The sequence below is a fragment of the Oratosquilla oratoria genome, chromosome 12, assembly GCF_046742065.1.
Source record: "Oratosquilla oratoria isolate Oo_2021 chromosome 12, ASM4674206v1, whole genome shotgun sequence".
Classification (NCBI taxonomy): Eukaryota; Metazoa; Arthropoda; class Malacostraca; order Stomatopoda; family Squillidae; genus Oratosquilla; species Oratosquilla oratoria.
This window is the reverse complement of record NC_134788.1, coordinates 37,859,886-37,887,257: the sequence shown is the minus strand read 5'-3', so window position 1 is coordinate 37,887,257 and position 27,372 is coordinate 37,859,886. Positions and strand designations below refer to the sequence as shown.

General features: G+C 37.7%; 1 protein-coding gene across 2 annotated transcripts; it reads left to right on the top strand.

Moving 5' to 3' along the window:
* On the top strand, positions 1–27,046 carry LOC143031436 (uncharacterized). Of its 2 annotated transcripts, none has more exons than XM_076195244.1 (2): positions 1–800; positions 24,594–27,046. In XM_076195244.1, the coding sequence occupies exon 2, from the start codon at positions 24,848–24,850 to the stop codon at positions 27,044–27,046; it is 2,199 nt and encodes a 732-aa protein (XP_076051359.1). In that variant the 5' UTR covers positions 1–800; positions 24,594–24,847. The 2 variants fall into 2 exon arrangements, with proteins under 2 accessions (XP_076051359.1, XP_076051358.1); XM_076195243.1 differs by lacking the exon at positions 1–800 and adding an exon at positions 7,362–7,418.
* Positions 27,047–27,372: the final 326 nt, after the last annotated feature.

Below are 27,372 nucleotides of genomic sequence, written 5' to 3'. Positions count from 1 at the left end.
ATTATAGTTTTGTTCCTTGATTTAGCACATTTTACCTTTGATAATGAAATAGTTACTGTCATAGCCTTTATTTGGGATACTACAAAAACAAGGTAGGATTTCTTTTCGTATTTATTAAGAATAGTTCAAATTCTTTAATGATAGAACTATCAAAAATGACAAATTAGTACTTCAAACTATGGCATAGGACATTCGAGACACAGGTTGCTGGACAGCGCCCTAATATTTGGAGTTTTTTCGACTGCCTGAAGAAAGAACAAAACTATAATGAAGTCAAAGTCCATTGGCCCTGGTCATGAGGCATCCAGTAACAGCCTCCTCCATCCAATGTGGACAAACAAGTTTTGCAAATGTTACATTTTTCGGGGCACGTGAAGAATTGTCACCCCAGTATGCCAAATATCAACAGTGGGATAAAAAAAAAATGTCAGGTTAGGTTACGAGTAGGTTGGATGAGGGTTATGCTTAGTGTTACCAACTTTACAACCGAAGAATCGCAAACCCAGGATGGCCCACATGAAGAATTGTCACCCTGTTGAAGACTGGGGTGACGATTCTTCGTGTGATCCCATTTTTCCTTATATTATCCACTGCAGACCTTTTTTGTTTTATTGTAGAGATTATATCGAGAAGGATTTGATCAACTTTGCCAACAACAACAACAACAACAACCCTGGCGTGGTGGTGTACCTAAAACCTCTTTTACACTGGAGCTTAAACTCAGGAACCTTGCAAAGCATGAGGGCCCCACCCACACCTGCAGCAGCAGCAGTGGCAAACCTAAGACCCTCATACTCCAGGTACAGTAACAGCTCTCCCCCTAATCCCTTGTAACAAAAACACTGTTGCCTGTATTATTGACAAAAAAAAGTCATTTTGTTCCCTTTGAAGAGCTGGAGTTCTTCTTAGCTTAATGAAAATTTACTGGTGTTAGCCTGAATTAAAGATGTTATATTTAATGACATCCGCAGGGAATTCACTTCTGAAAGCCTGCCTGCCTGCCTGCCCCCACACCAATGTTCCCTCTTAATTCTTTGCTGTGAGTGAGCACAGAAATTTGGTTGTGTGCAAATTTTGCCTTCTTTGCAAAGTATGTGTGCACTTATGTGGGTCACCATACTGACTGCAGAACATAGTACAAAGGATCTCAAGACATGCGATGTTATGAAATTGACAAATTCTCAAAATCACCTTTCTTTTGGTTTAGATTGTTATGAAATTATACAATTAATTTCTTTAATTAGACTTTTTCAATTTCGTCTTGAAAACCTTGTGTGCACACATTTTTTTCCCTTTGTGTACTATCTGTAAAACGTGTGTGCATTCATGCATGCACATGCACACAGCTTAGAGGGAACATTGCCCCCCTGCACCTCACCTGTCCTGCAGCATAGTAATTGAGCAAACCAAGAAATCAATTTAAAATGTGATTAGGACTGAGACGTATTTTTAAAGGAAATGTATCTAGAATATGCAATCTTGACAATTTGTTGATCTATTATTTTTTTTTCTCTACTCATGGCATATTACTAATTAGATCTATGATTTCAGTAAATGGAGGAGAGCAGTATACATAAAGACCCATGACCTGAATGGGGAGGAGTTAGTTGCAAAGTGGGTCGAGTACATGCATGCATGGGTGGGCGATCAGGGTACCCAGTGGAGCGTCTCCGCAAATATTAACACACAGACTTCCCATCAATACAGCGAGCGACCCTGGACACCATGGACGCATCAACACCCAGCGGTCAACACAGTCACTTTACCTACCAGCTGTTTAAGTAGTTCAGGAGCTTTTTCCCCCTTACAAGAGAGGTAGCCAAAGTAGTAATAGCAGGTGTATATCAAGTGGGAGTGTTTGTAGTTTCTGGTGAAGTGGTGGTGCAGATAATGGTTAAAGGTACTTCTTGAGAACATATTTTGATTGCCAGATGATGATGATGATAACTGTCATGTGAAAGTAATGACTTGTTCGGAAATGTTGACCATGGTGGACTTGGAAGATTTGTACGGAATGATTTCAGACACTCATGCAGGGTTTGGTTAAGATGTATTCTTGTCTAACTTGAGTGCACACTCCATTCAAATGTAAACCTCTACTATGGAGTGTACTTGGGAGGCCCTTATCTATAAAATACCAGTGTGTTTCCTTGGATAAGGTCCTGTAAAGTGTGCCAGTGTTAACGGGATTAACACTTAGCGTACGGTGACGCCGGTGTCGGCACCATGAAGCATCAGCGTGTATATTACAAAGGATTACAAAGGCGGAGCATGCCGACAGGAGACCTTTTGGTCCATATCTAGGTCGGATGCGAAAAAAAATCATAATAGTAATAAAATAATAAATAGAAAATATGATAATGTAAATAACAAATAAAATACATAAATAAATGCATAGGTATAGTCAAATAATAAACAAACAGGTAAATAGTAAATAATAATAAATTGACATATAACTAATAATAAATGAAAATCAGACAGACAAATGTTAACAAAACAAAAACAAATAATATAAAATAGATTATAATCATTACAGTATCTCGCTTAGGTGTTTATCTAAATGAGTCTTAAAGCTTCGAACTGAACTACATTGCACTACCTGTGCAGGAAGTTTATTCCATTCATTAACTACACGGTTGGCAGTTGTTTCTACACACTTCCAAATTGAATCTATTTCCGGACCATTGTTTCTTGTCTGATTCTCATTCAATGTGAATATTTTGTCACTTTTGATGCTGTCAATTCCCTTTAGAATCTTAAAGACCTGTATCAAGTCACCTCTGAGTCTACGCTTTTTTAAGGAAAACAGATTCATATGTTTTAGTCGATTTTCGTATGATTTATTTTTGATATTTGGAATCAGTTTTGTGGCTCGCCGTTGTACTTTTTCTAGTCTGTCAATGTCTTTAATGAGATTCGGTGACCATACGGAAACACCATATCCCAAATGTGGACGAACTAGCGATTTATATAGCTTGTTAATGAGTGATAGACTTTTGAAATCAAAAGATCGCGCAATCAGTCCTAGAATCTTATTTGCTTTCTCAGAGGCTGAAATACACTGCTTGGATGATTGGAGGTCGTTACTGATAATCACGTCGAGATCTTTTTCACTATCCAATTTTGTTAACGAATTTCCAAATAACTTGTAATCGTACTTACTGTTATTTTTACCTATGTGCATTACCTTGCATTTACTTGTGTTAAATTTCATTAGCCACTTTTCAGACCATTGCTGTAATTGATCTAAATCTTCTTGAATATCTAATTGGTTTGAGTGATCATTTGCCATTCCGCACAGTTTTGTATCATCAGCAAATTTGGAAACAGTAGATTTTAGTCCATGGTCTATATCATTTATATATACTATGAATAGAAGTGGTCCAAGAACGGAACCCTGAGGAACTCCACTTGTAACATTTTTCCATTTAGAAGATTTTCCATTTAAAACAACTCTCTGTTTTCGACCATTCAACCAATTACTAGTCCAACCTAATAGGCTACCACTTATTTCGTGTTAAGCTAATTTAGTAAGTAGTCTTTCGTGTGGGACGGTATCAAAAGCTTTTGCAAAGTCTAGTTATATTAAATCTATATTGTTTCTTTTGTCAAAATTCGAGATAACTGTGTTGTAGAATTCGAGTAAGTTAGTCACGCAAGAACGTTTCCGTCTGAAACCATGCTGGCTATCATTTATCAAACGGTTACTTTCTAAAGAATGTTCGATAGCATCTCTGATGATAGTTTCCATCACTTTTCCTACGATTGAAGTGAAACTTATAGGCCTATAGTTATTTGGCTTCTTTTTGTCACCTTTTTTGAATATGGGAGTAACGTTAGCTAGCTTCCATTCTCTTGGGACATCTCCGGATATGATGGATTTCTTGAAAATAATTTCTAATGGAACAACAATCTCATTTTTCATTTCCTTTAAGATTCTTGGATGCCAACCGTCAGGCCCTGGTGTTTTATTAACTTTGAGTTTAGCTATGCCTTTGCTTTTACTTTTAGGAATGTGCCCTGTGGGGCTACAAGGAGAAGGATGCCTAGTCCCAATCCCCGTCCCTTTCTTCTCGCCTCTTACGATCCAAGTGGGAATACTTGGTGGCAGTATTCTTTTCCCCCACCACAGGAAATTCCCCCACCACAGAAAAAGAATACGCAGAGAAATGGTACAGGACAGCAACAAGGGGTTGGGGGACAGCATAACGGAGGGACAGTCGTAGTATAAAAGTGTCATCATTTCTCTATGAACAGAGTTTTCCTCTATTATAGACAAAATGATGTGTGGCTCTGGTCCGTAGGGGCGCCCCATATAGACCCTAAAGTATGGACTGCATGCTACTTTGCCACAATAACAAGCAGCCAATACCCCAGACGGGGACGACACTGCGCTTGTGGCAAGATCGGAGGAGGGATTGAGGAAGTTGGTGACAGAGTTTAGGAGAGTGTGTGATAGAAGAAAGCTGAAGATAAATGTGGGTAAAAGTATGGTGATGAGATGTACAAGGGGTGAAAGTGGCAGTAATCTAGAAGTGAGCATTAAGGGAGAGCAACTGGAGGAAGTGGACAGTTTTAGATACTTGGGTGCAAATAGGGCAAGAAAAGGTGGAGTAAAGGTGGAGGTAGAATGTAGATTGAGAGAAGCGAGTAAATGCCTTGGTGGATTAATAAGTGTAATGAGGAATAGACATTTGGGAATGGATGCTAAGAGGAGACTGTATGAAGGAGTGATTGTGCCAACAGCACTATATGGAGCAGAAACATGGAACATAAGAGAGGAAGAGAGAAGGAGCTTGAATGTGTTTGAGATGAAGTGTCTGAGAAGTATGATGGGGGCTACTAGGCTAGATAGGGTGAGAAATGAGGAGGTGAGGAGGAGAACAGGGGTGGAAAGGGAGTTGGGAGATAGGGTTGATGAAAGAGTATTAGGATGGTTTGGACACATGGAAAGAATGAGTGAAGAAAGACTAGTAAAAGAGGTATGGAAGGCAGATGTGGACGGAGTGAACATGAGGGGACGTCCTAGGATGAGATGGATGGATGGGGTGAAGGGGGCTCTGGGAAAGAGGGGAATGTCTGTTGAGGAAGGACGGGAGAGGACAGAAGACAGGGGTGAATGGAGAATGGTTGTATATGGAAGATGTTGTGATTGCATGAGGTGGAATGGACGGGGGGATGGGGGTGAGGGAATGTGTGTGATCAAAATTTTGACGCAGCACGAAGGGATTTCTCCCCGTCCTCTCCTTTATATGGGGGGACGGAGAGGGGGGTCGCCGATTTAATGAAGCGGCCTTGCTGTGGATGTGCTGTGTCTTGCGACACTGCTTCTGACCCAGGGTAGTGGACAAGGTGCAGGGATGACCCGCCATCTAGGAGGTGCTAAGATGGGAGGGAGGGTGGAGGGGTGTGGAGTATTTTCAGGGATGGAATGGGTGGGAATGATTTTATGCCTTTTCCTTTTTGGCTACCTCCCTAGTAAGGGGGTAAAAGCCTTGGTATATGTATGTATGTATGTATGTATGAGTTTATCTATACACCTTTTAATTTTTTCTTTTGTTATATTTACCGTAGCGAGTAAGTTTACCCTAGACTTTTCACAGGTTTCAGTTTGGAATTCACTTTGAGGTGTTTCGTTTACGAATACCGAGCTAAAATAATTGTTTAAGATATTACCCATTACTTCATTTAAATATTCAAGTTGACCGTCAGCAGATAATAGTGGACCAATGTGATTCCTAACAACCTTTTTATCTGTAATGTAACTATAGAATTCTTTGGGATTCTCTTTGGATTTATCAGCGATGTTCATTTCGTATTGTCGTTTTCTTTTTCTTATTGTCTTTTTTAAATCTCTCTGTATTGATGCATAACTTTCATAGTCATTAGATGCACCCGAGCACTTATATTTCTTATAAGCCTGTCTCTTTTTAGCAATACTTTTTTCAGTTTCTTTGTCGAGCCACTTTGGGCGAGCCTGATTTGGGGGACGTCTGTCCTTAAAAGGAATGTAAGTTTGAATCATCTTAGTGAGCGTATTTTGAAATATTTCCCACATCTGATCTACAGGTCTTTCGTTTAATTTTGCCTCCCAATCTGTAAGCTGAAGCTCCTGACGTAATCCTATGAACTGAGCTTTACTGAAATCGGGTATTTTAGAAACACAAGTATCTATTCTAAAAAAAAATTAGGAGTTTGAATCTAATTAAGTTGTGATCGCTATTTGCAACAGATTCACTGACTTCTACATCAGTTACCATGCTTTCGCGGCTAGTGATCAATAGATCGAGTAAGTTTTCATATCTTGTGGGCTCTTTTATATGTTGAATTAAGTAATTGTCACCAAGAAAATCAATCAAGCGACTATCTATATGGCCATGTTCAAGGGTCATCCAATCAATGTCAGAAAAATTGAAATCACCCATTATCAATAAGTCCCGGTTGCAGAAACTAGACAGTTCTTGAAATAACAGTTTGTCGTCTGCTAATGATAATGTCTTTGGCCTATATATTACACCTATATTCATTTTTTGTCCATTTGTTTGGGTTAACTCAACCCACAAACTATCATATGCATCCTGTTTCACTTTCTCTAAAACACAAGCATGAACATTGTTTTTAACGTACAACAGAACACCCCCACCTTTCTTGTGGTTTCTATCCTGATGAAAGTGTTTAAATTCCGCAATATTAAATTCAGCTTCGAACTCTGTACCATTTAACCATGTCTCAGTTATTCCTATCATATCGAGATTTTCGCTTTTGACATACGCCTGTATTTCTTGAAATTTGTTCCTAATACTACGAGCATTAAAGTACATGGTTTTAAGAAACTCGTGATTATTTCTTTTTGACACATTTTGAGTTTCAATATCATGTCTTACATTATCATTTTGTTTTTTATTTATATACCTTGCTCTATATTATTATTTGGTCCTTCATTGGCATTCAATGCCTCATTAACATTTCTTCCATCAAAATTAACACTTCCCCCATTAAATTGTCCAGCTAGCTTGAAAATTGGAGATGAGGCAACGCTAATCTAACAACAGCGCTCCAATGTAGCAAGTAGCGTATAAATTGGAGATGAGGCAACGCTACTCTCAGAACAACGCTCCAATGTAGCGAAAAAAATATATATATGTGGGAACGCGTGGGCAAAACATACGCTCGCGCTTATGTATGTTAAAATCTTGTACCAATTACTAGTTATTGGGGTAACGGCCGTTACTGGATGTAATAATCGCCCATCCCAAGAACCCAATGTTTAGGAGAAAGACATGAGGACCTTAAGGAAGACGTTAGTTGGGTAAAAGTAGCTATTCGTTGCTAATGTAGCTATTCGTTGGAAGCGTAGGTTAATAACAATAACAAATATGGCTAATTCTTAGTTCTGTGCCGCAATCCCTACATAGAAGGTAGAATCTGTGTGTTTGTTATTTGATATTATGCGTTAATTTTTTAGACGTCTTCTGCAACAGTCATTACTCCATGTGTAAATTCTCCCCACCCAAAAACACCGATTTCCCACATTTCCCCCCAGATCGTTCGGGGGGGAGAGGTAGGCCTAAGTGCATTACTTTAAGAATTAATATCTTAAAAACTACTCAATTGCGCAGGAAATGAAGTACACCATCGTTCATATCACACATGAGTCAGATATCAAGTTCTATGGTTGGGTGAATCGGTAAATTGTCCCCAATGATTTCAGCGCTTATTACATGGTTCTAAAGGGGTCTCACTAAACGCCGACCAAAACCACACAATGATGGTTTTTGCTCAAATGCATAATCTATATATAAAAAATAGCATATGGTTGCATTATTTGACCTATTTTCTTTAAAATGTGTGATTTCCATGTAAAATTATCAAAGAGAAGTTACGTTTTTATCCTCTGCAAAATTACCAACCGACAACCAACGCCGACCAAACCCAAACAATGAAGGCTTTTGCTCAAATGACAAAAACGTAACTTCTCTTTGATGATTTTACATGGAAATCACACATTTTAAAGAAAATAGGTCAAATAATGCAACCATATGCTATTTTGTTATATAAATTATGCATTTGGGCAAAAACCGTCATTTTGTGGTTTTGGTCGTCAATGGTAATAAGTAAACAAAATCGATCGCGAACTGGACGCATCAGATTCATGGGTGATATGGTTACATTCCGGGGTAAGCTCAATTATGAGAGTGCTAAATGATATTAAGCTTCTCAGGTCCGGGAGAAAATAGGTTGATAAACTTGTTTATGTAACTTAAAATTATGTCTAGAGATTCCTTACCTTAATATTTTTACTCGGAAAACTATGTTGCCGAGTTTGAATAATGCAACCATATGCTAAAATTTTTTCTATTCAGATATTATACATTTGAGCAAAAGCAACAAGTAATTGAATATCTTTTGCATGTGCGCGCGGGAAGCATTAAATTGCTAAAAGCTAGTGGGCCGCAACATATGGCCATAAAACAATAAATTCGATGGTGGCTTGGATAATTTTACATGGAAATCACACATTTTTAAAGAAAATAGGTCAAATACTCAATTGTGCAGGAAATGAAGTACACCATCGTTCATGTCACAACATTTATGCATTTGAGCCAGATATCAAGTTGTGTGGTTTTGGGTGAATCGGTAAATTGGTCGACTGATTGGTCAGCGTCATTACATGAGACTGTTATAAAGTCTATTCCATTTGTTGATCACTGTTGTAAATCAGGTCTTGTCTATTTCCTTCTTAAACCTAGTCAGATTTGTACAATTTCGTTCCATTATTTACTTTGAGTCCTGCCCTGCTAAATGATAATCTTGACCCGTTTTGATATTATATGATATCACGTTGCCGTCTTTGTTTTTCCAGTTTAAGTTAAGGTGCATAAACATCTCTACGTAACAGATTGTTGCCCAGTTCTTCAATCAGCAGTTTTGAATATATTGATATATGCTAGGAACAATATCTAACAAATCCTATATTAGCAATCAAACCCCACATATCTTCAAAACATAACCGATGTTCTTAATCGGCTTATTATGCCTGTGAGCAAGACTTTTATTTTACACATGCCCAATCCCGGATGAAAAAAAAAAAAGAAAAAACCACCAGTACTGCTATCATCTCACCACTACTTCCTGCACATAACGACTGTTAGTAAACCACAGCTTGTGAAAGGTCATATCGTAAGGAGGTAGATTTCTGGATTACGAAACAAAAACAGATTAGTTAGCTTACCCCTTGATAGAGCTTATGATTTAAGCATTCTTAGCTCTGTTGTGACAAATATATTCGTTAAGTAGGGATAAAACATGTAGAAAAAAAACTAAAAGTGCCTTTGTACTGCAAGAATGTTTGAAATAGTTTAGACATTTGTGAGACGCTGAAGAGTGTCACGAAAATGGTAAGCAATGAAGGAAGCCACAGACACAGGTAAAGAAAAGATTATTGTAGGCATTTGCCAGACAGAGCCTACATGATTAGATTGATGCCTGGAAGTTGCAGGCCATTATGGTTGTAGCTGTGTAGGTGTTGGGTACTTTAGAAAGAATGCTGTAGGTTAGTAACGAGATCAAATTGGGTATTTTTCTGTTGAAAGAAACCCAGCGTTTCAAAAATTGTAGAGGGGGCTGTCTTCAGGGAGGTTAAATTTTGTAACCTAACAAGTCTTGGTGTTTTAAAAATTGTTGCCGACGTTACAATGAATTCTTTGTATTTAAACATGGGCTAGTAGATGATATAGGAAAGGGTTGCAGACTGGCAAACATCTATGTGAATACTTGAAATTATTATTATGTAGAATCATTACTATACATTTATTGTAAAAAAAATATATATGTATGGAAGAGAATGAAAATGATCTTGTATAAAATTATCTCGTATGAAATACAAGAAACAAATACCATTGTAAGATCTATTTTCCATGAGGGAGAGAGAGACTGAGTAGGTTAGATATGGTCAGAATAAGAGAATACTGTCTTGATTTATTGTTTATTTGAACAATGTTGTCATTTCTCGCACTAATCACTGCCTTTGCATGTTTCTCTAAATCACAATACTTATTTCCCAATGCAGTCCTCAGACGGGGATGGGGGTATAGTACAAACTAGTGATTTCCAATTGAAATAGAACACCCGATTTGGTCAAATCAGCAGGAAAATTTTTGGGGAAAAAATTGCCTGTTGGGTATTTTGCTAATGTCAGGATTTAGATCCCTGAATGCAATATAACTTTGGATAATACAATATGTTTTTTATGCAGTGTCAAAGCAAAAAATATGCCAGGAGATCCTTCTATTCATAACAAGGTCCATGTTTCTGTCACGGGATGAAGTTAATGGATTCCCTAGGCACCAGGAACTCAAGTTTAAATGCCATTAGAGGAAAACTATTGACAGCAGTCATGTGATACTTGCTTGTCAGGCACTGGCAAGACCAGAGGCCTCCAGAGTGGTTGATGTAGACCCATGGCAGTCAATGCGAGTATGCAAAGGGTCAATAAATGCTTGGGGGTCGATAAATACCTAACCTAACATTTTGGAGGGGCTCCTTTCCAACCACCATCTCTTGCTCCACACACATTTCTAATCAATTCGTTCCACTCTGATCCCTTCCTGGTATACCACATCTTCCAACTGGTATCCAGGCAGAATGCCACAAGATATAGGTAATCCATGTATAAAACACAAACAATGACATATTTTGCACACATCTATTTTATTTTTCCTATACAAAAAAGAAAACTGTGCATATAATGTTAAAATAGAGTTGATGACATTAAGATTCTTGATGCTACAGGTTGATTGGATTCCATTGAATGTTGAAACTGGTACTTGCTAAGAATTCCAGTTTTGAAAGTTGTTTTACTCCCAACTCTGATGTTTCTGTGGAGGCTGGCCAGTTGCATCCTGTGCAATTATTGGCCACTTTATTGTCTTCCTTTCTAGGGAATTCATTAGGGTCCATACAGAGGAGTGATTATTTCCAACCAGAAAAAGAAATGATGGTAAAAAGATGAAAAAATAAAGGAATGACAGTTGTTCCATTTTTCATACTTTGTGATGACTCCACATTACTTAGGTCATACTCTGATTTGAGGCTTCATTTGTAATCACACAATTCTAAGGGCTATAAGAACTTGATTTATTCTTGTTATCATGCTATACATCCATTTAATTCTTGTATGGCTTTAACATAATCATAAAATACATACCAATGGCTATTTCCCAAGACAAGGGAAGTAGCCAAAAAACAAAGGTATAAAGTCCACTCCCACCCATTCCATCCCCACATACTGTACTCCACTTTCATTCACCCCTTCCTCCCTCTTATCTTAGCTCCTCATGGATGACAGGTCATTCCTGCATCTCGCCCACTGCCCTTGGTCAGCAAGACACAGGAACACTGCTTCATTTTTATTGGTGACCCCCCCCCCCCTCTCTGCCCCCTCATGCAGAAAAGGAGAAGATGGGGAGAAATCCCTTTGGGCTGCATAATATCATTCACACATACTCCCTCAGCCCCCCATCCTCCACCCACTCCTTTCCATGCATCACAGCATCATCCATCCATACAGGACCATTCTCCATTCATCCCTATCTTCTTCTGTCATCTCTCTTCCTCTCTTTCCCAATGTCCTTCATACAATCTCCTTTTAGCATCCATTCCCAAATGTCTGTTTCTCATTACACTTTAATCCACCAAGGCATTTACTTGCTCTTCTCAATCTGCATTCTACCTCCACCTCCACTCATCACTTTCCTGCCACATTTGCACCCAAGTATCTAAAACTATCTCTCGCCCTTGATACTTCCAATTTGCTACCACATTCTTCCCTTGTACATCTCATCACCTTACTTTTACCCACATTTATCTTCAACTCCCTTCTTTTGCACACCTTCCCAAACTCCATTACTAACTCACTTAATTCCTCTGATCCTGCCACAAGCGCAGTGTTGTCAGCAAACAACAACTGGCTTATCTCCTACATTTCTCCATTTTCTTTAACCATCTCCAATCCCTGGCCAATTACCTTTGCATTTACCTCTCACACCACCCCATCCATGTATAAATTGAAGAGCCAAGGCAACATAAAACACCCCTGGCAAAGTCCCACCTTTACCTCAAACCATTTCTGATTCCAACACAGGCTCTACTACTCTCGTAAAAACTCTTGACTGCTCTCAACAGCTTCCCTCCTATCCCATGTATCTGCAATACCTTCCACAATGCCTTCCTGTCTACCCTGTTATAAGCCTTTTCCAAATCTATAATTATCCCAAAAAACATCCTTACCTATTCCTAAAGTTTTCTCACATATCTGCCTTACCACAAAAATCTGATCCACGCAACCCCTACATGTCCTAAACACACATCGATCCTCACCAATTACTCCCTCTGTTCCTTTCCTACTTTCCTCTCAAACAAAACCCTTCTCATAACCCTTCCCAACTACACTAAACATTCACACTTGTTCCTTTTTCCCTTGTAAAGTGGAACTATACAGGTACTCCACCAGTCCCCCGACACTCTACCTTCTTTTAAACAAACATTAAACAACCTCACCAGCCAGTCCACCATCACTGTCATTTTCTTAGCGCTTCCCACTGCATTTACCTTTCCTTCCTTATCCTCCTTCACATTTAGAAACTTCCTAAAATACTCTGCCCATCTTCCTCTTACCACCGTTTCTTCCATTATCATCTCTCCATCTTCACCTTTTACCTTTTCTTCTCTGCTTTATTTCTTTCCGAAACATCTTTTTATTACTTTCAAAACTTTCTGTTATACTCTTACCCCATTTCACATCTCCCTCTTTGCTTCCTTTATCTTATGCTTTGCTTCTTTTCTCTTTTCTTTGTACCTCTCATATGATTCTCTCATCCTGTTTTGTAAACAGTCTATGAATGCTTGCTTCCTCTGCAACTTTCTTTGCTTCTTCATCCCACCACTTGCTCTTCCTTCTATTTCATCCCATCCTCCTTGTTCCACACACCAACTTTGCATACCTTGTAACTCCCTCCTTGAATCATCCCCATTCCTCCTCCACTCCTAGTTCTACTCTATCCTTCACTCCCTTTCATTGCTTAAATGAAATTCTTCTATCTTATACCCCTTTGATTATTTTGGAGGAATACCTCAAAGGTTCATCAAGTTCTGGGCTACAGTTTTCCGAGTCTTTTTCTTTGTACCCTTATTATCAGTTCATCTAATGGTACTAGTTCGTTAATACTGCAAATAATATTGATCAACCCTGTCATTGGTTGGCTAATATTCCTATGTAGTGCATCTGCTGCAATGTTCTCCCTACCTGGAATGTATTCAAACTTAACCTCATAACATGGAAGTGTAGTAAACCACTTGGCTAATCTGCCTCTAAGATTCTTATGTTTGAATAAGTTCTGAATAGCTGTATGATCAGTCCACACTCTGATAGGATATCCCAGTATCTTATCTCTAAAACTCTTTTGTGAATATATCACTGCTAATGTTTCCCCTATTGTAATGCATTGTTACAAAATCTCAATGTGAAAGCTATCTGTTGCAATTTTGCAAAGAATGAGCTCTTTATCATAATTAGGAAAAATGAGAACTGGAAAACTAGTAAGTTTAACTTTCAACTTGTCAAAAGTTTGTTGTTGTTCAGGTCCCCAAATGAACTTGGAATCTCTCCTTCACAAAGAATTTAATAGATTAGATGTGTCTGCATATTCTTTAATAAACTTCCTATAATACCCTGTCAAAAGATTACAAAGGTGGAGCATGCCAACAGGAGGCCTTTTGGTCCATAACTAGGCCGGATACAGAAAAAATATATATGATAAAGAAAATAATAATAATAAAAATTATGATAATATAAATGATAATAAATAAAATAAACAAATCAGTAAATAGTAAATCATAATAAATGGAAATCAAGCAAATAATAAATAGACAAATAATAACAAACAAATAATCAAATAATATAAAATAAATGGCAGTCATTACAGCATCTTGCTGAAATGTTTATCTAAACGAATCTTAAAGCTTCGAACTGAACTACATTGCACTGCCTCTGCAGGAAGTTTATTCCATTTATTAACTACAAGGTTGGTGAAGTTGTTTCTACCCACTTCCAAATTAAATCTATTTCCTGACAGTTTGAGACCACTATTTCTTGTCAGATTAATTCACTGTAAGAATTTTGTCACTTTATCAAGTCACCTCTGAGTCTATGCTTTTTTAGGGAAAACAGATTCATATGTTTTAGTCGATTTTCGTATGATTTATTTTTGATATTTGGAATCAGTTTTGTGACTCTCCTTTGTACTTTTTCCAATCTGTCAATGTCTTTAATGAAACTTCTTTCTCTACATTGTTTGGTACTGGGTAGTTCTGTACTGCCTCTACCTTAGAGTTCACTGTACTGAGTCCATGCCTTTTAACTTATGTCTCAAATAAATGACACTGTCTTGTAAAAACTTTAATTTTTCCAATTTCCCTTTAAACCTGATTCAACTGATTTTTTTACTGTCTCTACCTTTGAGTTCACTGTAGTAAGTCCATGTCTATTTATCTTATGTTCCAAATAAATGACACTTGCAAAGTTTCACTTTCAACCCTGATTCAACTAGTCTTGAGAATACCTAATCTAATATCTTAAAGTGCTCAGTTGCTGTTTGGAAAACTATTAAGATATCATCTAGAAATACACTGGCTGTGTTTCCGAACAACCCATCTAGTACTGTCTTAATTTCATGTAAGTTATGGAATGTTACATAACTAAAATGGCATTTGCTTGAATGCATGATGCCTTGTTGTTGTTGTAGAAAATGCTGTATAATCTTAAGAATCTTTGTGCATCTTTATCTGCCAGAAAGCTGATTTGAAATCAGTAGTGCTAAAATACTGATTCTCAGTTCCCAATTTTAAACCATTTATCCTAATTGATTCTGGGATGGTTAAAGTTTTGAAGACTACAGTGACGCCTTTCAACTGCACTTGTACTCTGGAGTGCAATAATGTCGACTTTATTATGCCACCTTCCACAATTAGCAAAGCTTCATTTGGAGTTGATGAATTCTGATTAATTTCTGGGATTTCTTGAACATCTGAGCTGTGTCCACTATGTGTGTCTTCTTCCTCATGTGTTCTCTGTTCTTGAATAGACCACTCTGACCCGCTACTATCCAATCTAGCATTGTTATCTTTCCCCATCAATCTCAATAGGTTCTCTTATCTCAAATACTGGCTCTAAATCTAGTTGATTTAAAAATGGGATTAAGTGTGATTTTGCTAAGATCCCTAACTCAGCCAGACATATGATCATGCCCTCTTTTCTCATTGTTTCAAATCCTATCACTAAATCTCCTAGGAAGACAGATTCTTCTACAACTATCCCCAGAATGTGCAAGTGCTCATTTTTATACAAAATAACATCCAAGTCAGTCTTACCTAATGCCTTTAACTGACTCCCTGTTACTCCTAGCAATGAGTAATGGATTGGTTCCAAGAGTTTCACTTCCGGTTTCATCCTTTTTAAGCACTTTACTGATTATAACATTTACTGCAGATCCTGTATTGATAAATATTTGATTAGGTCTATTAAATACTTTACCCAGAGAGAGGAGCCCTAGTACAGAAGTCCTTCCAATTGTTATTGTAAATTTATACACTTCACCTGTTTTACTTAATTTCTTTGCGTCATCAATAAGAACTTCACATTCTGTTCATTTTTTGGAACTTTTTTTTTTTTTTTTCTTTTTTTAGCTTAGACATAATTAGGCAGTTGAACCCTAAATTAAGTAGTTCCTCTTGGTCAGGGATGAGAATCTTGGTTAGATTAATGTAACCATTTAAAGGATATGGATATGGCCGCCATTCAGATTAAAAAATTTCTTTTGATTAGCTCTAGTGATGGAATTTCTTTGTTGGTTCAATTTCTATAAAAAGGCTGTCAATATATCCTTGCCGAGTTGTGATGTCTTCTCTTGTTCTGTTGAATTTGTTGTTATCGTGAAATTTACAAGATCATTTTGTGACGGATGATAGTTTACAATTAATTTATATACGGGCATTTGATGGAGTGCAATAATTTCTACCTGGTGATCTGAATGAGTAGTGAGAACTTTTGCGTTAGATAATTTGAGTTACATGACTCCTCCATGAGCTTTAGTGTCTCTGACAGTTCTGTATAGAATTATTTTTGACTATGTTTTTATGTAATATGTTTCCTCAAGTGAGTCCAGGCATTCGGTATTGGTTTGTAATATTGCCAGCAGTTATAACTGGTACACAGATTGAACAGTGGCTCATGTCGGAGTTGATCTGGCAACTATGTGTTTGTTTACATTGTAGTGAAAGAATAGAATAGGGTAGTAACAAACACCAGTTTACCAATTGTTGGCAGAGTCCACTATATGAAGTTCATATGAGTGTGTATTGATATGACCAACTAAGTAATCAGTGACCAACATTAACAGCAGTCAAGTGGTGGTTTTTGGGGAGTATCATGGATACATAAATGGGCACCTTCTCAAGGTTAGGCATGTTAAGCAGTATTTTGCTATGTGATTTAAAGAGAGGTTTATTAACATCAAGACTCGGAATAATCGATCTAATTCGCCATAGCTAATAGTTTACCTCCGTGAATTGATTCAGTATTCGAGCCTGAAAGTGGGCCTATTTGTTTATTGTAAAAAAGTAATTGTTGATTTACTTAGCCGATTATTATTAAAAGACTTAACATATTCGTGAGTAAATTAAGTTGTTTTATATAATAGGTTTAGGAGTCCAATTAAATGAGTTGTTCAAGTTCACCTAGTATATACTAGGGCCTATTTGTTCTTAGTTGAAACCTTGTGTCCTGGTTGAAGTTTGTTTATTTGAATTATGGCCTGTTGTTAGTGAAATTGAATTATTTTAATTTATTCATAGGCTAAAACAACCTGAATATTTTTTTGTACTTTGTATAAATACAGTCTAATCATGACTAGTGATAATGAGGATAATGATAATCTTGATGAAGCTGGATTTGAGACTACATTGGCTAAATTGAAGCAAGAAAGGGGTATACTTAAAAGAAAAGTTACTCTGATTCTTAATAAATTAAAGGATTCACTCAATAAAAAGACATTAAACATTCGTTTCTGTAGTAAAGAATTAGATGTTATTGATCAAGTTATAAGTGAAATTAAAGTTAAAGATGAACAAATTTTAGATCTTTGAAAGGAAAATGAAGTAGATGTTAAGAAATTTGACACATTTACTAGTGAAGTAGATAAGCAAGTAGGCTATCATATGGAAATAGATGAAAGTCTATCAGAATTTCAGGATTTTAAAATGGCAGGGAATAAATCCAATAATCACTCTGCAAGCTCTACAGATGCTGATAGATTTGTTGAAACACTCAATAGGCTAGACCATTTTGACACTAAACCGCCTCCCTTATCATGCGGCGTTTTTGATGGAACAGAAAAGGATAAATTTGCCTTTTCTTCTTTCCTCAATCAGTTTAATAATGTCATAGGTAATAAGGAGAGTATGTCCCAGGCAGTGAAGCTTAGTTATTTACATAGTTATCTTAGGGGTTATGCTTTGAAAATCATTAGCCATTTGTCTATCATAAATGAAAATTATGATACTGCACTAAAATTATTGAAGGATGAATTTCTGGATGTACCCTTTATAGTGGATGAAACTTTCAGAAGGATTTTAAGCGCAACAGTGCCTCAAGGATATGACAAGGAGTTTTTTACATTAAAGTCATTCATCACTGAAATAAGAGCATACATTTTTGAATTAAAGTCTAATTATGGTTATGATTTTACAGTGAAAGATTCTCCTGGAAATTTACTATTGAGTCATATTCTCTTTAATAAGTTACCTACAGCATTCAAAAGGGAACTGGTTCATAAATATAATACCAACTATCCTACCTTGACTGAAATCTTTGAGTCATATAATGACATTATTAAGACTCTAATTAAGACCTGTGCACGTTGTGCTGGATCAGGTCATAAAGAAGATGAATGCTTTGGCAAGCAAAATAAATTAAAATATGGTTGTAAATACTGTAATTCTCATGGCCATATAGCACCCCTTTGTCCTGAATTTAAAGGGCCTAATACTAGTAGTAATCATCTTGGTTTAACATCTCAAAAATCTGAAAATGATTACATTTCCCCTACTGTAACTTTGGAATTTATTTGTGGTAAACAGAGTAAGAAGATCAGTTGTCTAATTGATACAGGGAGTCAGCAATCCTACATGTCAGCAAGAGTTGCTAGAGAGCTGTGTACGGATTTAGACTCATTGAATATGATAGACTTCAATATAAAAACATTCATTGGAGCTGAAGTTAAGAGCTTTAAGCAAACCTTAATAGGTGTTAAAATGAATAAGATAATTCAAATGCCATTTCTTAATGACCCTTCACTCAGCATAAGTTTTGTTGTACCGGGTATGAATGAAGCCCTAAAAAATATAAAAGATCAAGGTTTTGAATTGGCTGATGAAGCCTTTGGATTAAATCAGGATAATGAATTAATAGAGGTGGATGCAGTGATAGGTGTAGACTTGCTTCAATTCCTTCCAGAATGTTCATTTGCCCCGTGCTTGCAAGGGAGCTGCATGGTAATTGGAAATAAAGTAATTCCTATTGGTAATGTCAATCATTTCTTGACTAGGAAACAGGCTTCTCAAATTAGTTAAAAAAAAAAAAAATGGCAAGTAATGAAGTTCAAAATGATCAATGTCAGAAGCATTCTAAAGTTCATGACACCTCAGTTAATCTGATACTTAATCCAATTAAATCTCATTTTAATCCTCTAGAAAACATTTTAAGTGATTCAGATATTGGAAATGGGATAGAATATCTCTTTAGCTTGGAATCTATTGGAATTAGTAAGAATGAAATCTATAGTTCAGAGGATCAAGAACAAATTGCTAGATTTAATGATTCAGTTTAAAGATGGCCATTACCAGGTTAAGCTTCCTTGGCATTCGGAAAAAATAGAACTGGTCCCTTCTAATTTTCAGGTTGCCAGAAAAGTTTTAGGGAGAGTCTCAAAAAATCTTAAAAAGTCAAATATTTATGAAAAGTATGAAGAGGTCTTTGATAAGCAGCTTCAGGATGGAATCATAGAGCAGATTGAAATAGACTTTACTGTTGAAAAGGTGAATAATCACACTTGGATTCCACATAGGCCAGTCATTAAGATGGAAGAGCAGGTCTCAACTAAGATTAGAGCAGTTTTCAATTGTTCACTAAAAACTGATAAGAATCTACCTTCTTTGAATGAGGCTGCATATACTGGAGTAGATCTAATGGAGTCCTTGCTTAAACTGTTATTTTGCTTCAGAACTAATGATATAATCTTGCTGAGTGACATCAAGCAGGCCTTCCTGTCAATTAGGCTCAGCCAAGAGTTTGACAAGAACCGTTTTTGTTTCCTTTGGGAAAGGGATAAATTGACTGCTTATAGATATATAACTCTAGTATTTGGATTTACATCATCACCCTTCATTCTACATTATGTAATGAAGAAACATGCCAGTAAATTTCCTCTTGACAAATGCACTAACATTCTTTCCAGTCAATCCTATGTTGATAATTTAATATCCACAGGTAATAATTCTAAGGAAATGACTGACCTTTATTGGCTTTGCTATGAAAGAATGGCTCTTGGTGGTTTTATTTCACGATCTTGGAATTCAAATTCACTTGAACTGAGACAACTGATAGAAAGGGATGGCAAATCGGTTGAACACTCAAATGAGATAGAGAAATTCTAGGTTACAGATTTAATCCTAATATAGATGAGATGCAGCTTGCGCCTGTTTGAATTTCACTTTGTCAGTACTAAAAGACAATTGTTATCCGAGACTTCAAGTTTATTCGATCCACTGGGGTTAGTCTTACCCATTAGTATCAAAGGAAAGTTGCTGATGAGTGTGGCAACACAAATTAGGAAGGGATGAATAATTGCCTGAGGACATAATAAATGAGTGGGATAATATCAAACCAGACTTTGAGAAAGCTAATCAGGTCTCCTTTAATAGGCAGGCATTAAATGAGAATGAAGAGTATGGACTTGATATTTTTAGTGACAGCTCACAAAATTGCTTTGGGTTTGTTGCTTATGGTACCAGTAAGGAAAGTAGTTCCCTCTTATTTGCTAAAGCAAAAGTGGCTCCTGCTAACAAGGAAAAAGAACATAGTATCCCAGTCTTGGAGCTACTTGGAGTGATTCTTGCTTTAAAGTGCATCTCCACTATTTTGAATGCCTATTCCAATATAAGATTCAACTATATTAATATTGCTATTGATCCACAAGTTGTGCTCAACTGGTTAATAACCAGACAGACTAAACTAAAATCTAAGTTTGTCAAAAATAGAATAGGTGAGATGGATAGTAAACTACAACAGCTTGAAAGGGATTATAACATTCCCATTAGTTTTAATTATGTCAAAACTGAAAATAATCCTGCTGATCTCTTAACTAGAGGATTAACCTACAACAAATTTATAGATAATTTTGAATTTTGGCTCAAGGGACCAGATTGGATGAAATATGAATTAAATACCTGGCCTAAATACCCATTGTTGAGTGTGGGTTTTAATCTGATAAATCAAAATATCAATACTCACAATACCATGCAAGGAAAGGAAGTTGAAATCAAACCTATTTTTGACATTGATAAATTTTCAAACTATAATAATGTTATGAAAATCACTGAGTATCTCTTCAAGTGGATTTGTATGAAGAGTGGTGAAAACTCTCATGAGAAGGCATTGGATTATTGGATCATGATAAATCAGTCAGTCGGTTTTGCTAAAGAAATTAGCTTCCTTAAACAAGTGGATACACTCAGGTCAAGTAACTTTAAAGATTCAGAAGTACCCTCCTTAGTATTGAATTTAGACTTGTTTCTTGATGAAAAGGGCATCCTGAGATCACGAGGAAGGATTTCCAAATCACTTAATTTGATTATAATGTGCACAATGGTGTACTTTTGGGAAAAGATCACCATTTCACTGTACTTTTTACCAGATTTTGTCATGCTCAGATACAACACATGGGAGTCAGTACTACCTTCAATTTCCTAAGGTCCCAAGGATTCTGGATCCCAAAGGGTAGATCTTCTGTTAAAGCTTCAATTAAGGACTGAAGAATTTGCCAGAAGTATAATGCACTTGCCTATAATTACCCTAAAGTAACCAGTATGCCTAAGCAGCACATGAATCTGATCAGACCTTTCAATCATGTGGGAGTTGATTATACAGGTCATGTATTTTTGAGAAAAGATAATACTAATGCTTTGAGTAAATATTTTATATTGATTTTCACTTGTCTTAATATCAGGGCTGTCCATTTTTGAGTTGTTGCCTGACATGTCAACTAAGAATTTCATTCTGGCCTTTCAAAGATTTTGTAATCAGTATACTATTCCAACTTACTTGTACAGTGATAATGCCCAATCATTTATGAAAAGGGGAGACACATTAGGGAAAACTCTCGTGTCGAATGAATTTTTGGATAAACTCTCAAAAAACAAAATCAAACATGTAAGAATCCCAGTATATTCAGCATGGGTTGGGGCAGCATGGGAACATCTTATCAGAACAGTAAAAAACTGTCTGTATAAGGCAATTGGAAGATCTAAATCAACATATTTTTAGTTTCTCACTGCCCTTTCAAACATAAAAAATACCATTAATTCTAGACCTCTCACTTATAGAGCCAGTTCAGAAGAATTTGAATTTATATCTCCAAATTCATTCCTCAAACTTAACAACATTGGTTCATTGATGTTCAAAGATGAAACTGATATTTGGGTTAATGATGAAAATCAGGAAAATCTTGAAAATGCACTTTGCAAGCAGAACGAGATGTTTGAGGAATTTAGAAGGTTGTGGTATGAAGACTATCTTCTGAGTTTAAGGGATCATGCAAAAAATCTTTACCAGAAAGAATGGTCTGACAAGATAAAGAAAGGAGATGTAGTTTTGATTAAACATCCAAATAATCCCAGACCCTTTTGGTTAATGGGAATAATATTAGAGATAATTATTGGGCATGACAATAAGGTTAAGATTGTTAAAGTGAAACAAAATAATGGAGAAATTGCCTTCCATACAATAAAGAATTTGTATCCCATAGAATTAAATATCACTCTTGGAAGTCAAAACCCATCACAACCTTCAGAGAAAATCAAAGAAATCCTCAAGCTCCATCTGCAAATAATAGAGATCTCAAACCAAAAAGGCTGCATTAAAGCAGTGTGAACTTATGAAAAATAAACTTGATTATTTATAACTTGGGTATAAGGTGTTGGGTAAAATGCTACACCCTGGTTCAGGGGTGAGGATACATGTGTTTAGGTGGTGGTTTAAATACTGCACCTTTAATCTAAGGGTGAGAATAAAATGTTTTATCAAAGTTTGATTAGAGGCATTAATCTTATTGATTTATTATATTTGTATTTATATTGATTTGGATACAATTAAGGTTGCATTGCATTTGTTACAAATGCAATCTCTTGTCTGGAGTATATTAGAAATTACGTAAAAGTTGACGTCATATTGAACTTAACTTTACCTATTTATCTATTTATTCTTATTCGTCATTATTATTTTTTTGTATTAATTTATCTATCATCATTATAGTTTTTTCGCATCCGACCAAGTTATGGACCAAAAGGTCTCCTGTCGGCATGCTTCTCCTTTGAAATCCTTTGAATTTGAAATGGAGAGAGCGAGTGGTTTGATGTATGGGTGGGACTTCGCCAGGGATGTGTTGTGTCGCCGTGGCTGTTCAATGTGTAAATGGATGGGGTGGTGCGAGAGGAAAGTGCAAGGGCAATGGGCCGGGGATTAGAGAAGGTTAAAGAAAATGAAGAAATTTGGAGGAGTTAAGGAGGTAAGTGTCTGAGTTTGAGAAGGTGTGCTAAAGAAGGCACCGACGTGATGTTTTCCGAACGAACGGTTATCCGAGTCAGACCGTATGGAAATGGACTAGGACGCCGCAACGTACCGAGACACCATCCCCTCACACAGGACACAGGGTCACAATTCTGTACATTAAAGGTGCATCAGAGGTGACGGCCAGGATACTCCGGGACAAGATCATACAGGTAGAACATAAACCACGCAACACTCTGTATCACAACCTCACCAGGGTCAAAGACATGGAAGCACCCACTCACTGGTCGGGTGTAGTGTACCGCATTGGCTGTTTGGATTGTGATGCAGATTACATAGGAGAAAGACAGAAGAAACTCGCCACTAGAATTAAAGAGTATAAACAGGCAATTAAACGGAAAGATGCAGCCTCAGCACTTTATAAACACATGGACGAGCTACAGCACAACATTGACTGGGAAGGAGCCAGAGTGGTGCACAGAGACAGCTCAAAGAAAAGGAGAATATTTGTAGAAGCGTGGACGACAAAAGAAGTTAGCGTAAATAGGTGCATAGACTTAAATTCAATATACCTGGGCACTAGGAACACAATGACAGACGCAACATAAAGTGAGAGAGTACAGGGTGAACAAAGGTCACAGTGTGTATGAACATGATTTAATCTATTTCCTTTTTCGTGCAAGTGTAGTCCACTTTTTCACATTTTATTCTATTGTATTTATTCTTTGTAAATAAAAATGTATATGATCCATTATGTATAACTGGGTATGTAAGGTTGTGACCAGTTATCCAGTTCCTGTAACGACTGGAGGAGGAGGAGGGGACCCGGCCAGCTTCGGTATCACGGCATACTTCTCCCAGTTCCAACTACGGCCAATATATTAAGCCTTTTGTCCACTGTATCTCATTACGCCCCTGAAGACGGTCCTAGGACCGAAGCGTGGGCATTAAACATCCCACTTTGTTAACATAGGTAAAAGCTTGGCGGGATGCTTTGTCTTCATTTTTGTTTGCTGTTAGCCCAAAAAGTCATCTGCAAAACACCCCCTACGTGACGTAGGCAAGATTTTGACAGCAAAGCAAATAGTGTGCCTCTACGTTAAATGTTGCTTTAATTGGCCTAGTTCTTCATTGGTTCTGATCGCCGCTGCCAAATTTGTAGATAGAAAGAAGACGACGTATTAAACGTGTTCAGTGTTTACATTCTCTAATGCCAGACATATAATTACTATAGGCATAAAGTTACAACTTAGTGAGTGAACACCGTAATTGAATCTGGAGAAAATTGTGTTGTCATTCTGATTTATGAGTAAAATAAACAATGGGCGTAAAATTTTCACAAATTTAATTGCAACTTATATGTAGTGACCGTTGTAACGTTGAATCCGTTCACACTAAGCAAACAATGACCAATGTTAACAGTGGTGGTGGTGGTGGTGGTTGTTGGCGAGTTGTGTGCCCGGGTAGGTGGGCACCTATTCGAGGGCTAGGACAGTGTAATTGGTGTGGATCTCATGTGAACACATCCCACTTTTATGAGTGATTTTAATAATCGATTATACTGTGTGCTTTTCAGTAAAATATTCTTATAATAGGGGATGGCATGTATGAAATGGTTTGGGTACAAAACACCCACAATCCTACTATTACAAATCTCAAAAAGTTAATGTCAATCTTATGATTACATTTTTTCCAGAAAGGTCACCATCAACATTTCTGTGGGAAAGTTATCCATAGATTCCATGTATTTGTCATGCAACAAAGAAAACCCGATGTGGCATCTATACCTCAGCTATCTCATGGGGAGGAACATTTCTAGTGCGACCTATTTTATGCAGTTTTCTCACCAAAATATTACCACATATATCACATGATGACATAGTAGAGAAGCCTTTCCATTGTGAATTGTGTGATTCTGCTTTCTCACATAAGGGTGGTCTCAAATATCACATGATGACCCACACAGGAGAGAAGCCTTTCCAGTGTAACTTGTGTGATTCTGCTTTCTCACATAAGGGTAGTCTGAAACGTCACATGAGGACCCACACAGGAGAGAAGCCTTTCCAGTGTGACTTGTGTGATTCTGCTTTCTCAAAAAAGGGTAATCTCAAATATCACATGACCCACACAGGAGAGAAGCCCTTCCAGTGTGAATTGTGTGATTCTGCTTTCTCACATAAGGGTGGTCTCAAATATCACATGATGACCCACACAGGAGAGAAGCCTTTCCAGTGTAACTTGTGTGATTCTGCTTTCTCACATAAGAGTAGTCTCAAATATCACATGGTGACCCACACAGGAGAGAAGCCTTTCCAGTGTGACTTGTGTGATTCTGCTTTCTCACATAAGGGTGGTCTCAAATATCACATGATGACCCACACAGGAGAGAAGCCTTTCCAGTGTGACTTGTGTGATTCTGCTTTCTCGAATAAGGGTAGTCTGAAACGTCACATGATGACCCACACAGGAGAGAAGCCATTCCAGTGTGACTTGTGTGATTCTGCTTTCTTGCATAAGGGTAATCTGAAACGTCACATGAGGACCCACACAGGAGAGAAGCCTTTCCAGTGTGACTTGTGTGATTCTGCTTTCTCACAAAAGGGTCATCTCAAAGATCACATGATGACCCACACAGGAGAGAAGCCCTTCCAGTGTGACTTGTGTGATTCTGCTTTCTCACTTAAGGGTCATTTCAAAGGTCACATGAGGACCCACACAGGAGAGAAGCCTTTCCAGTGTGACTTGTGTGATTCTGCTTTCTCGCATAAGGGTAGTCTGAAACGTCACATGAGGACCCACACAGGAGAGAAGCCTTTCCAGTGTGACTTGTGTGATTCTGCTTTCTCACATAAGGGTAATCTCAAAGATCACATGATGACCCACACAGGAGAGAAGCCCTTCCAGTGTGAATTGTGTGATTCTGCTTTCTCACATAAGGGTCATTTCAAAGATCACATGAGGACCCACACAGGAGAGAAGCCTTTCCAGTGTGACTTGTGTGATTCTGCTTTCTCAAAAAAGGTTAGTCTCAAACATCACATGATGGCCCACACAGGAGAGAAGCCCTTCCAGTGTGACTTGTGTGATTCTGCTTTCTCACATAAGAGTAGTCTCAAAGATCACATGATGACCCACACAGGAGAGAAGCCATTCCAGTGTAACTTGTGTGATTCTGCTTTCTCGCAAAATGGTGCTCTCAAACATCACATGATGACCCACACAGGAGAGAAGCCTTTCCAGTGTGACTTGTGTGATTCTGCTTTCTCACAAAAGAGTAATCTCAAACATCACATGATGACCCACACAGGAGAGAAGCCTTTCCAATGTGGCTTGTGTGGTTCTGCTTTCTCACGTAAGGGTCATCTCAAACTTCACATCGTGACCCACACAGGAAAGAAGCCATTCCAGTGTAACTTGTGTGATTCAACTTTCTCACAAAAGAGTAATCTCAAAGTTCACGTGATGACCCACACAGGAGAGAAGCCTTTCCAGTGTGACTTGTGTGATTCTGCTTTCTCACATAAGGGTACTCTCAAAGATCACATGGTGACCCACACAGGAGAGAAGCCTTTCCAGTGTGACTTGTGTGATTCTGCTTTCTCACATAAGGGTAGTCTCAAATATCACATGATGACCCACACAGGAGAGAAGCCTTTCCAGTGTGACTTGTGTGATTCTGCTTTCTCACATAAGGGTAGTCTCAAATATCACATGATGACCCACACAGGAGAGAAGCCTTTCCAGTGTGACTTGTGTGATTCTGCTTTCTCACGTAAGGGTAATCTCAAAGATCACATGATGAACCACACAGGTGAGAAGCCCTTCCAGTGTGAATTGTGTGATTCTGCTTTCTCAAAAAAGGGTCATTTCAAAGATCACATGATGACCCACACAGGAGAGAAGCCTTTCCAGTGTGACTTGTGTGATTCTGCTTTCTCACATAAGGGTAATCTCAAACATCACATGAGGACCCACACAGGAGAGAAGCCTTTCCAGTGTGACTTGTGTGATTCTGCTTTCTCATACAAGGGTGATCTGAAACGTCACATGAGGACCCACACAGGAGAGAAGCCATTCCAGTGTGACTTGTGTGATTCTGCTTTCTCGCGTAAGGGTAGTCTGAAACATCACATGAGGACCCACACATGAGAGAAGCCTTTCCAGTGTGACTTGTGTGATTCTGCTTTCTCACATAAGGGTAATCTCAAAGATCACATGATGAACCACACAGGAGAGAAGCCTTTCCATTGTGACTTGTGTGATTCTGCTTTCTCACAAAAGGGTCATTTCAAAGATCACATGATGACCCACACAGGAGAGAAGCCTTTCAAGTGTGACTTGTGTGATTCTGCTTTCTCAAAAAAGGTTAATCTCAAACATCACATGAGGACCCACACAGGAGAGAAGCCATTCCAGTGTAACTTGTGTGATTCTGCTTTCTCGCATAATGGAAGTCTCAAAGATCACATGATGTC

What these genes read in the sequence shown, in the direction of transcription:
- LOC143031436 (XM_076195244.1), top strand. Translation starts at nt 24,848, where the DNA reads ATGATGACCCACACAGGAGAGAAGCCTTTCCAGTGTAACTTGTGTGAT.